Below are 13,002 nucleotides of genomic sequence, written 5' to 3' on the forward strand. Positions count from 1 at the left end.
GGCATAAGGGAGAAGAGGGAGGGAGAGTAGGATTGGAAGGAGACCAGGGAGGGAGACACAGCTGGATACAAATTGAATAAATTGTAATAAATGATGATAATAATAAAAAAATTTAAAAAGCAAGAAAACCAAGTCCTGAAAACTGTCCTCTGGCCTCCACGTGTGCATCATGACACACACAAGTTAATTAAAGTTAAGATAAATTTTGGTTTTTGGAGACAGGGTCTCACTGTGTAGAACTCACTCGGTAGACCTTGAACTCATAGAGATCCATCTGCCTTTGCCTCCCAAGTGCTGGAATTAAAGGCATGTGCCACCATGCCTGGCTCAAAATAAATTTTAAAGATAAAAAATGAAGTTGGTCTGGAATCCTCTCTGTAGGGAAAAAATGTAGGAATCTATACAAACACAGATGTCTCTGTGTGTGTTTATGTATGTGTATTTATATAAACATGTATATAAAAGTGTATATCTGTAACTATGTTTATGTGTATATATGTCTGAATGTGTATGTTTCTGTATTTATATAAACATGATATATATATATACATGTATGTAGGTGTATATCTTAACTGTGTTTATATGTATATATGTCTGAATGTATAGTTTCTGTGTGTATTTATATAAACATGCTATATATACATACATATATGTATGTAGGTGTATATCTGTAACTGTGTGTTTTTGTGTATATGTCTGAATGTGTACGTTTCTGTGTGTGTGAGTGTACATGTATATAAATGTGGGTGTATGTGCATGCATATTAACTGTGTATTTGTATATATGTTTATGTGTATGTAAGTGCAAGTGTACGTGTTTAATGTATTATGTGATTGTATATGCATGTGGATGTATGCGTGGACATGCATATGTAGCGTGTATTTGTGTGTGTGTTTTGCTGGTTATGAAACTCAGGGCGCACGGCCCACAGCCCCAGCCGCGGAAATGTTTCTGTCTCTGCAACTTGCTGCTCCTTTGTGGCTTGCCCCTTGCACTGGCAGGGGAAGCCGGACCTCACCGGACCCTGGCGAGGCCCTCGGTGGCACTGGCTGCAGAGAGCGGTCTCCCAGGGCCTGGTGCGTGGCTGGTACAGCCGGCTCAGGCAGTAGCTCGGAGGCAGGCGGGCGCCTCGGGTTACCTAGCAACCAATTTCTTAGCAACAGAGCGGGGGCGGGCCAGAGGACGGAAGCCGGAAGCGGGAGACGAAGCCTCGCGAGGGTTGGTTTTGAGCGCGGACTCCAAGTGCCGCGGGTCGGTGGCTGGGTCCTGTAGCATCTGTCACTCATGGCGGCGGAGCCTTCACAGCAGCGGCCCGTGGCGGCCCGGGCCCGGAACCTGCCCTGGTAGGAACAACCCCTCATCCTGGTCCCTGTCCTTCTTCCTGGAAGCTTTGCGGATCCCGCTCCCGGCCGGCTCCCCGCGACGGCGCTGTGGACACCCGACCTTGGCGCCGCAACTTTGCCTGCAGCCGCTCGCCCGCTTCCACACTAAACAGTCACTGTTGTGAGGCCTGAGCGCAGCCTAGCCGTCCTTGCATGCCTTGAGCATCGCCCCTGCACTCTGTGACCCTAAGAAATCGGTCCTGGCTTTCTTTAGAAAGGCTCAGTGGCCGGGGGAGTGGGGAGGCTTGGATTCGAACTCAAGTGTCCAAATTCAGCTCTTGCATTCTTTTTACCTTTCATATTTTTGTTTATTTGCGGGAGAGGGGAGCGTAGCAGACCACCGTGTGGAGGTCAGAGAACAGCTTGCAGGTCCCAGTTCTTTCCTTTCATCAGCTTGGATCCCGGGGATCGAACCCAGGTCCTCAGACTTAGGGGACCCAGAGTTCTCATTCTGAATGCTCCTACACCAGCTAGCGGTGTCTTTTGAGTTTTCTGGTCCAGGCCGACGAGGAAGAACTGTCTTGGACCACACGTTAAATTTACAGGAGTGGAGTCACAGTAGCCCGTTGAGTCTGGCTTCTCCAACTCAAGGTTGTTCCCGTTTGAATCGTGAATCATAGGCAAATCATCCCGGCTTTGCCCATTCACTTGCGTGTGGATATTCGAGTATGAGTTCCATTTCAGATTCAAGTCATTCAGGCTGAGTGCTGCTGACTTGGGCCCATTGTGGTGGTGGTGGTGAGGTCAGGGAGCTGTCCAGCCTCCTGACTCGTACTCAACAGATACCACTAACACCCTCTGCACGGTTTTTCCAGCCGACTGGCCCGACAGATGTCCCCTAGGGGACAGAACAACCCCTGGTTGTGAGAGCCACTAGTTATATTCAAGTGTGAAGGGTTTCTCTTCCTCTGCTGCTTAGGAAGTGAAGGGGCTTCTTTGCATGTGACAGAACATGGCTTGCATACACCCTAACTTGTGCTGAATCCTCTTTCAGGGTGGAAAAGTACCGGCCACAGACCCTGGCCGATCTCATTTCTCACCGGGACATTCTGAGTACCAGTGAGTATCTGTGCCTGTTGTCCTTGTGGGAGGGTTAGGGTACATGATGAAGCCAAGTCTGCTGGGTGACAGTGTAGAGGATGGATTGGACGTCACGTGTGTGTGTGTGTGTGTGTGTGTGTGTGTGTGTGTGTGTGTGTGTGTTTGGTGTGTGTGTTTGTGTGTTCCTTTTCCATAGCACACCAAAAATATCTAAGAGAACAAATTTTTAAGGATTTGTTTATTTTGTTGTCTTATTGTTTAGGTATTTTGTTTTGTTTACACATATGTCTAGGTACCATGTGCGCCTGGTGCCTCCAGAGGACAGAAAAGGGCAGTGGGTCCTCTGGAGCTGGAGTTGTAAGCAGCTGTGAGCCACCATGTTGGTGCTAGGAACCTGGTGCTGAGCCATCTTCCCAACTCCCCCACCCCCCAAGAAGACAATTTAGAGGAGGGAAGATTGATTTTACCTCATGGGTTCAGAGCTTTTGGTCCCCAGTCCTGGCTCCGTTGACTCTAGGCTCTTGGTGAGCAGAACTTCTTGGCAGGGGAGCACTGTTCAGTCCATAGTAGACAGGAAGTAGAGAGCTGGGGACCAGGTCTGACCCTCAAAGGCATGCCTTCAGTGACCTGCGTCCTCCAACTAGGCTGTGCCTTTAGGCCAGTGTTCCCAACCTTCCTAATACAGTTCCTCGTGTTGTGGTGACCCCCAACCATACAGTTCTTTTTCTTGCTACTTCATAACCGTAATTTTGCTATTGTTATAAATTGTAATGTAATCTGACATGCACTATATCTAATATGCGACCTCCAAAAGGGTCAAGACACATAGGTTGAGAACCAGTGCTTTAAGCTTTCTAGACCCTCCCAAGATGGCTAGTGTAAGTCCATGGAAGACAAACTGCAGTATGGCTTTAGGATTTCTCCTTCCCGTGTCTGCTCCAGTTGAGACACTGAAGGACTAAAGCATGGCTAGATCCAGCACAACCAGACCGTTCCTCAAATATGCAGGTCCCAGAGACTGACGGGTGTCCCCTTCCTCCTGCCCTCAGTTCAGAAGTTCATCAGTGAAGACCGCCTGCCACACCTGCTTCTCTACGGCCCTCCAGGGACAGGAAAGACATCCACCATCCTGGCCTGTGCCAAGCAGCTATACAAAGATAAAGAATTTGGCTCCATGGTCTTGGAGGTGAAGGAGGCATTCTCACTCTACAAATAGCTCAGGCCTCTGGTCTCTTACCATTGGTTGTCCTTGTTCTCTTACTCCCTGGCCTTCTGGGTGCTGATTGGGTTTGGCCAATAGGATCTTGGCAGCGGGGGGTGGAGGGTGGGGGTGGAGTGTGTGTGAGGGATGCTTGGACCTGCTAGGGCATTAACACCAGGCAGCCTCTCCTTCCTGCAGGGCCCAACTCTGAGGTCACGCCCTTCTCACAGCTCTACCTGCCCACAGCTATTATTGAACCTGTTCAGATTTAGGGCTACGCAGATAATGAGTACTGCATAGCCCTGTAGTTTCTCTAGGCCAATGGTTTTCAACTATCTTAATGCCGTGACCCTTTAGCACAGTTTTTTGTGTTGTGGATGCTATATGCACTCTTTATGGAAAATACAGAGCAGTAAGCAGGGCGCACGTCGGGCTGCTGAGATGACTCGGGAGAAAGGCACCAGCTGCGAAGCTTGACAACCGGGTTCGGTTCCCAGTACCCATACATAAGAAAGAAAACCAAGTCCTGAAAACTGTCCCCTGGCCTCCACGTGTGCGTCACGGCACACACAAGTTAATTAATTAAAATTAACCAACCATAAAGTTATGGTCGTTGCTACTTCATAACTATAATTTTGCTGTTACAGATCATAGTATAAGTATCTGTTTTTCAATGGCCTTGGGCAGCCCCCATGAAAGGGTCTTTCAACCCCCAAAAGGGTCGAAATCCACAGGTTGAGAGCCGCTGCTCTATAAACACCTTTAAAACCTTTGTCTCTTCATCTGGATCTTGTCAGATTACTTCACTGAGATATGCCATCTGTGGATTGTTGGGACCTCGGCTGATAACCTTAATAGCCTGAGGTTACAAACCTAAAATGTTGTGTTTGAAAGAAAAGCATTTGAGGGACTGGGGATGTAGCTCATTTGGTAGAGTACTCGCCTACCATGCACGAAGTCCTGGGTTTGATCCTTAGCATGAGTAAACAGGTTGCACACGCGTAATCCCAGCACTCAGGAAGTGGAGGCAGGAGGACCAGAAGTTCACGGTCATACTAGGTTATGTGAGTTCAAGGTCAGCTTGAGTACAAAAGACCCTCACTCGGAAGAAAAGCATTTGTTGTGCATCAGGCATGATGCTCAGCCCCTTGCTGTCAGTGTTCTGCCTTCAGTTTATTCATAGCGTTGCAACCTCTAGGCAGTGAGAACTACAATTTGCATCATTTGCTTGTGGCAGAAGTCCTGGCTCAGGGTCCCCGGGCCCTGTGTTTCTCTCATAAGTTTATGTGGACGGTCCATGAAGGATGGGAGAAGGGTCATGTGCATTTTAGGATGGTATGTGATGGTGTTATGTGACTGAGTACAGGGCGTTGGTTTTTAATGATTGTATCTTAGCTGTCATTAGGCCTAGAGAGCTAGCTGGCACTGCTGGGCTGCTGAACAGACACTTTGGGCCAGGAGCTTATAGCTGGCACAGGGTGTGATTTTTCACTGTAGCCTCTCTTCCTCATGTAGCTGAATGCTTCTGACGACCGAGGAATCGATATCGTTCGGGGGCCAATCCTTAGCTTTGCCAGCACAAGAACCATCTTCAAGTGAGAATTATTTGTGTAATTTCTCTCCCTAAAGGTCTCAGTGAGTGGTTGGGACACAGCTTCACTGTTTGGTCTCCCCTTGGCCTGTGTATAATGAATGAAGGAATGACTTGGTTCGAAGCAGGCACGAGTAGTCAAGAGTGGTTAGAGAGATGTTGGGGTGCTAGGATAGAGTACTGACTGAGCCTACATCAGCGACTTTGCCTCGTGGGTTATTAGCTGGGCAAGGATCACATCCAAGACCGGATGAACTGGTCTGAATGTAAACAGGGGTAATTGAGATCAGGAAGGATGCTGGGCATGGTGGTCAGAATGAGAAAAGAGACAAGGCTGTGAGGTGGTACAGTGGGCTCGAGTACTTGCCACCGAGCTTGATGACCTGAGCTCGATTCCTAGGAGCCACATGGTGAAAAAGAGAACTGCTTCCCATAAGTCAGCCTATGACCTTCGTATTTATGCTGTGGCACTCGCACCTACACACGTACAGTGTAATAACAGGCTTGGGTGTGTGCAGCTCTGGGAAAGTTTGTGCTTGGCCTACTCACAGCCCTGGGTTCCAGTCCCACAAGCAAGCAGCAGGCATCAGCCTTCATCACAGTCTGAGAAAGACTGACTTGAGGTAGCCTGGGTTTGAAGATGTAGGCTCGGCCTGGGTGTGGGAGAGAGCTGAGGAAACCTAAGCATGCATTTGTTTTCCTAGGAAAGGGTTTAAGCTTGTGATCCTGGACGAGGCTGATGCCATGACTCAAGATGCCCAGAATGCCTTGAGGCGAGGTAAGACTTGCTACTCCATCTGACATATTGGCCAAGGGGTATACTGAAAGCCAGGAATTCTGGGTGTGAGATTATCTTGCCATCAGGAGGCCCCTCTTAGTCCCAGTGATTCATGCCCTATACCTGGGTCCCCTTCAGCATGCTCAGTATGGCTAATCTCTGTTGTGGCATCCTCCCTCTATTGCTGGCTTCTGTTCCAGGTTGGGAGTCCGTGTCATTCAGTGGGGATAAGGCTTAAATTCCTAATCTCCTGGCAGACCTTCTGCCTTTGGCCAAATAAACCAACAAGAAAACACCAGGCAAGACTCTGAGTCTAGTGACTGGTATGGCGCGAGCCCTGTGTTCTCCTTTGGGGTGTGGCTGGTGCTTCTCCTGTCACAGACCTTTGTGCGAGCAGCCCCCACTAACACTGCTGGGGAACCTGCTGGGAGGGAAGAGCAGTTTCAGGAGCCTGGGAAAATGAGACCGGGAGGGAGGAATGGCAGCACCCATTGCAGAAAAGGAGTGGGGGCAAGGCAGGATCTCTTCTGGTCCTCGAGCATTGGCATCCTTCCTTCAGCATCTTGTTCTGCCGAGTGACTGTCAGTGTGGGCAGATCTGTGTGGGGACACTGGGTGTCCTGCACATTTCTCAGTGCTGGCTATTGCTCCAAATGCTCCTGGACTTTCAGACATGGGCTGTAGGGAAGTGTGCACAGAGCCATTCCCCAGCCTTGACAACATCAGAAAGCGTCTTATACAAAGGGGTGGGGAGCTCATGGATACTCTGAGCTTGGATCTTGAGGAAGAGTTAGCAAGAGTGCTAGAAATGTGGGCAGATCATCAAAAGATGCATTTTGTGCGCTCTGATGGAATGTTTATTAGATTTGAAAGTATAGTGGCAAGTTGCGTGTGCTGACCCATGCCAGGGATCCAAGCACTCCAGAGGCTGAAGCCGGAGGATCTTCTGGAGCTTGAGGCCAAACTGGGCTACAGAGGGAGATCTGCAGAGCGTAGCGGTTGAGCTCGCCCTGTTGCTCAGCATCCCCTGCAGGCATTTCCCACTCTGACTGTTGAGCTTCTCCTGGGCCCTCTGATGTGAGCCGTTTGGTTTCCCTCCCAGTGATTGAGAAGTTCACAGAAAACACCAGGTTTTGCCTCATCTGTAACTATCTGTCCAAGATCATCCCTGCCTTGCAGTCACGGTGCACGAGGTTCCGATTTGGCCCCCTGACACCTGAACTCATGGTTCCTCGCCTGGAACACGTAGTAGAAGAAGAGAAGTGAGTTGGCATTACAAGGAAGGGGGCTGGGGGACTGACTGGCATGGAGGTTGGGTAGAGTAGTGCCTAGTCCACAAGGAAGCTTTGGGGACCGCTGGCTGCTGTCATTTTCTCTGGGCCCTGGACATTCTGCCTCATGAGTCCTTTTGATTTTTTTTTTTTTTTGACCCATTCCTATCTTCCTGAAAGCTGTCCCCTCTCATTGTCATGAGAACCTACTGTTGCTGAGTCCCTTTTTGTGGATGTTCCAGCTGACTGGAAAGTAAGGTTCTGAGACATCCATTCTGGGTGATGAGATGCCAAGCTGTAGCCTCTGTTCCTAAAAATGTCACTCATGGCAGCCACTTTCTTAGGGCCTTGGTCCACAGTAAGACCGTTTGGGGCACATGTGACTCAAGTGCAGTAGCTTAGATGCTCTGGATCAGGAAGTGCTATCACCTGCATTTTGATATTTTCCTTCTTTTAAAGCCTAATCATTCAAGGTCCTCGTGCTGATATTCGTGCTCTTTTTCTAGGAGAGGGGTGTTTTCATTAACCGCTTTGCCTGTTTCCTTTAGCGTTGATATAAGTGAAGATGGAATGAAGGCCCTCGTCACTCTGTCCAGTGGGGACATGCGAAGAGCTCTGAACATTCTGCAGGTATAGTGCCACTGCAGGCCTATCGAACCACTGCTTTGAAAGTGTCATGAGAAAGCCAGCCAGTCCATACATTCAGAAACTTAGTAGGACTCACCTTGTCGCGCACCAGCCCCCCGCCTGTGTGTTCTCATAGCTGCTGCAAGGGAAGCTAGGGCAGAGTGCTGCCGCTCCACAGCGTGCAGCAGCAGAGGTCAGCCCTCCCAGTGTGGAAAGTACAGGATCCACACTGTCCTCGGCCCGTCCCTGCAGCAGGGCAGCGGCTGACAGCCCGGGCCCTCCTCTCCGCAGAGTACCAATATGGCCTTTGGGAAGGTGACAGAGGAGACTGTCTACACCTGCACTGGGCATCCACTCAAGACAGACATTGCCAACATCCTGGACTGGATGCTGAATCAAGACTTCACCACCGCCTACAAAAGTATCCTTTCTGGTGACTGCCACTGGGTTCAGGCGGCAGCGTGGCCCGGGAGCCCAGGCTGCAGCCGGCACCTCTGCCTCCAGGGTGAAGGGTATCAGCTGGTGGGAAGCAGGTGTCTCCAGGGGTTGCGTTCCCTTCTCTTCCTGAATGGCTCTAGCCCATGTGGGGCTGCATGTGGCTTCTGTGTTCACAGTTAGGCTGTGGGGTGAAGGAAGCAGTGGTGCAAGTGGACGCATTACCTGTTTGCAGTGAAATGCAAAGCTACGGGGAATGGTGTGATGTCTTAAGGGGCTGTTTGTTGCACATGCTGAGAGATGGGGCTGTACATTTTAGAAAAGCCTTATTGAAGATAAAATGGGAGAATTAGGCCTGTGTGCAGCTTGAAGTGGACGGGCATCTGCTGGGATGAAAAGCCCTACTTTGAAGTCGCTCATCAAGGGCTGGGCTTGAAGCACTGTGCCATGATCTGGAACGGTCCCTTCACCTTAGCTGTACCTCTCTAGATATCATGGAGCTGAAAACTCTGAAGGGCTTGGCGCTGCATGACATCCTGACCGAGGTTCACTTGTTTGTGCACAGAGGTAACTGGCCCCTGTATGGAGTGGGAAGGAGGCATAGCTTTGAGATGGCTACAAGGGTGGGAAGCCTTCACTCCTGAGCAGAAACAGGAAGAGGGTCTGTCCCTTAACCTTGAGCACTTCTGAATTGCTCTGTTCCCTTTTAATCTGGAGCTGCAGTGGGGGGCTCATTAACCCCTAGAGGCTGAGTTTCCTCAAGTGAATAGCGTATTTCACTTTTCACTCTTGTTACACGCTCCCCACACCGGGGATCGAATTCTGGGCCTGTACACAAGGCCTACCACTGGGCTGCATCCACAGACCTTGTTTCTGGGATCTGCACCCAGGGCATCCTAAGCACAGACCATACCCCCAAGCTGCTCTCTAGGCCTAAGTCACATTCTAAGATCACCTCCCTTAGAGGGGAGAAGATCTGTGTTTCTGTAGACTAGGCAGTCTTTGGGAAGCTTTGTTTAAGTTCCCGATTCCTGCCTTCCATTTCTGGGATCAATCTAAGCCTGGATAGGACCTGGGAGCTGCCCCAGATGATTTGGTTGGAGTGAGGCGGAGGTGCGGGGAGCCAGATGCCAGCTTTATGAGGCTCCCCAGGGGGACCTCCATATAGCCTTTTGGAAGCTTTTCTTCTAGCAGCTGCCTCCAAAAGAAGCTCTCTCAGGCTGCCAGTACTGTGTGCCTGTGTGGAACCTGTTGCTTAAGTTTGGCCTCAACACTGGGTAGCATGAGCTCTAGTTAGTGTGTAGCTGTCCCCCATCGTGGACAGTGTCGACTTGTCCATGTTCTTATGACCACAGGGGATGGGGATGTGTTTATGTTTGAGTGTTGGTTGGGGAGGGGGGTTGTTGGTGATGGAACTCATCTGCTCAGGCACAGCCAAGCACTCTTCCTGACCTGCACCCCAGCCTGTGTGCTTACAGCCACACTGTGAACAAAAGTCACAAAAGAGTAAATGAAGCTCCCCCTGAGGGGGGAGCAGCCTTACCAGGCCACAGTAGAGGACAATGCAGCCACTTTTGATGAGAACTGATGGACTAAGATCAGAAAGGAGAGGAGAACCTCCCCTATCAGTGGACTTGGGGAGTGGCATGCATGCAGAAAGGGGAGGGAGGGGCTTATGGGGAGGATACAAAATGAATGAAGTGTAATTAATAAAAAATTAAAATTAAAAAAAAAAAGAGTAAATGAAGACCAGTGGGACCTGCACCAGTCTTAGCTTACTGGTCTGGAGATCTCCAACGGGCCTGAGGCTCTGGTCACTGCTACCTACCTGATGCTCAGGCTTGTCAGAAGGTGTGTGTGTGTGATGCTTGAACCCAGTCTTTCTTCTGTGGTTGCTGTTTTATATTAGAAGTGACCGCTCTTACTCATTTTTTTCTTTCAGTTGACTTTCCATCTTCAGTTCGGATACATTTATTGACCAAAATGGCCGACATTGAGTGAGTGTTTTCCCAGTTTCAACTCTTTGGCTCCCCTACCCCCTTTCCTGCTGTATTCTTGTTAGTTTCAGCTTGCGTGGCTTCAGCTTCCATGCCGTTCAGACATGGGGTGGTCTAGTTTGGGATAGTGCCAAATGCAATGTGAGAAGACTGTGCTGCCACTGGAACATAGGGAAGCGGTGCAGAGTACAAGCAGAGAGCGGTCCGTGTCCGAGAGTTAGCTTCTGACTGCCTCACGGTGGGCGTGCAGGTTGTTTGGGGGTAGCCAGCTACGCTGCTTCGTAAGGCACTGTGACATACGGGAGCAGAGTAGAGGGAAAGCACAAATTCAATTTTCTACTTTGCCCAGCACAGTAAACAATGTCATTAGTCCCTAGTGCTGCTGGCAGGTGCCATTTAAGTGGACAGTGCCCTGGGCTCCAACTAAATGCCAGTATCACAAGCTCCAGTAGGCTGTCAGTAGCCATGTAGACAAATTAAGTAATTTTTCTCTCACTACATTGGAGGTGATTTTGCTGTTAGTGGCTGGGCACTTAAAAGTGATAAGATGGACTGCCAGTGCCCTGCTTTACTGCACTGCCACAAACCCCAGCTCCCTCCTGCAGTGCCACAGCCAGATGGAGTCTGCAGCAACTCCTATCACAGTTCCTAAGCCCCATCACATGTGCCCCGTCCTCCCTCTGTAGAGAGAGGGTGGAGTACCATTCAGAACCTGCTGCTATGAGTTTTATCTGTTCTCAGCAGCTTCAAATGGCTGAGTGAGTGTTTCGGGGAAGAAACTGCTAGAGGACACAGATAAGTGTTTTCCAGGGCATGTCTAAGCAGCGGTATCCCCATAACAGGCCACAGTAGCTTTCACGGTCTGCTGTAGTAGGTAGGGCCTGGATGCTTTATACTCAACTTGGGGGTTGGTGTCTTCAGGTACAGACTTTCTGTTGGCACCAATGAGAAGATACAGCTGAGCTCCCTCATTGCTGCTTTTCAAGTCACCAGAGACCTGATAGTCACAGAGGCCTAGCTACTCCAAGGCCTGCTTGCTGGCCCTGCCTCAGGCCCTTCAGTGACTGGAGGACAAAGGATGTGCTGACGTGGACCACTGAATAAAACCAATCACAGAAGTCTCTCCAGGGATTTAGGCAGCGCTCTGGCTGCTTGGAGCAAGGATTTACAGAGCAACTTTAATTCGTAACTATCCACACTGCTGACCTTTTATAGGGGAGAATAAATCCCCCACCTCTTGGGGAAGGCTGCTTTAAAGTCAAAATTGGCCTTACCTCAGTTCTACAGTGTAATGTTCAAATTGAATATGCTTTAATGTTTTCCAGTTCAAGGTCAACATCTCCAGACCTAAACTTCTGAACCTGCCCTTTCTTACTTTCTGTCTCTACTTTAAATGGGTGCTAGTAGGTTTCCAATCAAATATTCTGTTACAAACTTTCAAAATCGGTCTTTGCCCAAAGTGACAACATGCCTGTAACCTTAGGCCTCAGGAAGCCTATGCAGAATTACTAGCCAGTTGCAGGCCAGCCTAGTGAGGTGAGATAGACCCTTCTTAGAAAGCAAGCACTGGTCTCTCTCTCTTGGAGGGTTACCAGAAGGTTCCAAATTCTATTGTGACAACAGAAAACACACTATAATAATGCAGTTGGCCTTCAGACTGGGCCTTTGTGGCCAGTGGCTGTATAAACCTTACTTGTTGGGGAGCGATGGGACCTTGCAAATGTTCCTGTCCGAGTTGCTGGTCTATTTATACCACGTCCTTCATGGTAAGAATAAAGTGTTTGCTTAGGGTTCTAATTCGTGCTGGCCTATCTACTTGCGTTTCTTTTAAGGCTGGTGCCCCAGAACAAACTCTTTGAGGCTGTTCCTCAAAGCTATCAGCTTGTTGCCAACAGGCCTCTGTAGAGCAGGAGCGCATGTGCATTCACTCGAGACCACACGTGTTTGGGGCTAGATGAGGGGCCACAGCGCTGGTAGCCGCTGCACCATGGCTGACCTGCCGTTTAGACCAGCTCTGTAAGATGTGCCTGAGGTGGGGATGTTTTCAGTGTGTGCTATCAAGGGAGGAATGGTTTCCTTGTCCATGAGAGCTTGCTCCCCAAGTCGTCGAGCAGAGTCTGAAGCCGCAGCCCAGTGTCTCAGCCACATGGCTAAGCTGCCACTGCTATCCCGTTTTGTGCTTGTTTTAAAAGATTTTTTTTTCTTAATGGAGAAAAAAAAAGGAACAGAGACAGGCTTTTTTCTCTCTTTTCTCCCTTCAATGAAAGCCTCATTTTACAACATTTTCTTCAAATAATAGAGGAGACTCCTCTATGCACACTGTACAATGTTAACACTGCCTCCATAAAGCATCAATTAAGAAAGGCCAAAGAATAAGATGTTTTCTTTTAAAATAATTTAAAATATATTAACTTTCCTAAGGCAGATTTTGTGTGAGGCGTCTTCAATAGGTAGCCTGCTGCCGCTGGTGAGGAGCGGTGCTTGGAAGGGACTGTCTGTTCAGGCAGTTGGAATTGGAGGGTAAATCCCGTGAGGTCAAGCATCAGAGACAAACGTTAAGTGACAGCGTGAGCCAATGACTCCACTGACTCACATAACTAAGACATGGCTTCACAAGTGGGCCACATAAGAACTCTGGTTGTTAAGAGACCATTGAGAAAACACAGTTGTACCTTAATAT

The 13,002-nt window shown here is 49.2% G+C and overlaps 1 protein-coding gene across 1 annotated transcript; it reads left to right on the forward strand.

Moving 5' to 3' along the window:
• Positions 1-1,201: 1,201 nt before the first annotated feature.
• Rfc5 (replication factor C subunit 5) lies at positions 1,202-12,119 on the forward strand. The gene is made up of 11 exons (XM_021642800.2): positions 1,202-1,343; positions 2,377-2,441; positions 3,473-3,609; positions 5,140-5,219; positions 5,920-5,993; positions 7,095-7,254; positions 7,812-7,893; positions 8,182-8,311; positions 8,815-8,892; positions 10,268-10,322; positions 11,244-12,119. Exons 1-11 carry the CDS (start codon positions 1,285-1,287, stop codon positions 11,338-11,340), a joined length of 1,017 nt encoding a protein of 338 aa, XP_021498475.1. The 5' UTR covers positions 1,202-1,284; the 3' UTR covers positions 11,341-12,119.
• Positions 12,120-13,002: the final 883 nt, after the last annotated feature.

Source organism: Meriones unguiculatus, chromosome 4 (assembly GCF_030254825.1).
Source record: "Meriones unguiculatus strain TT.TT164.6M chromosome 4, Bangor_MerUng_6.1, whole genome shotgun sequence".
In the NCBI taxonomy this organism is placed as follows: domain Eukaryota; kingdom Metazoa; phylum Chordata; class Mammalia; order Rodentia; family Muridae; genus Meriones; species Meriones unguiculatus.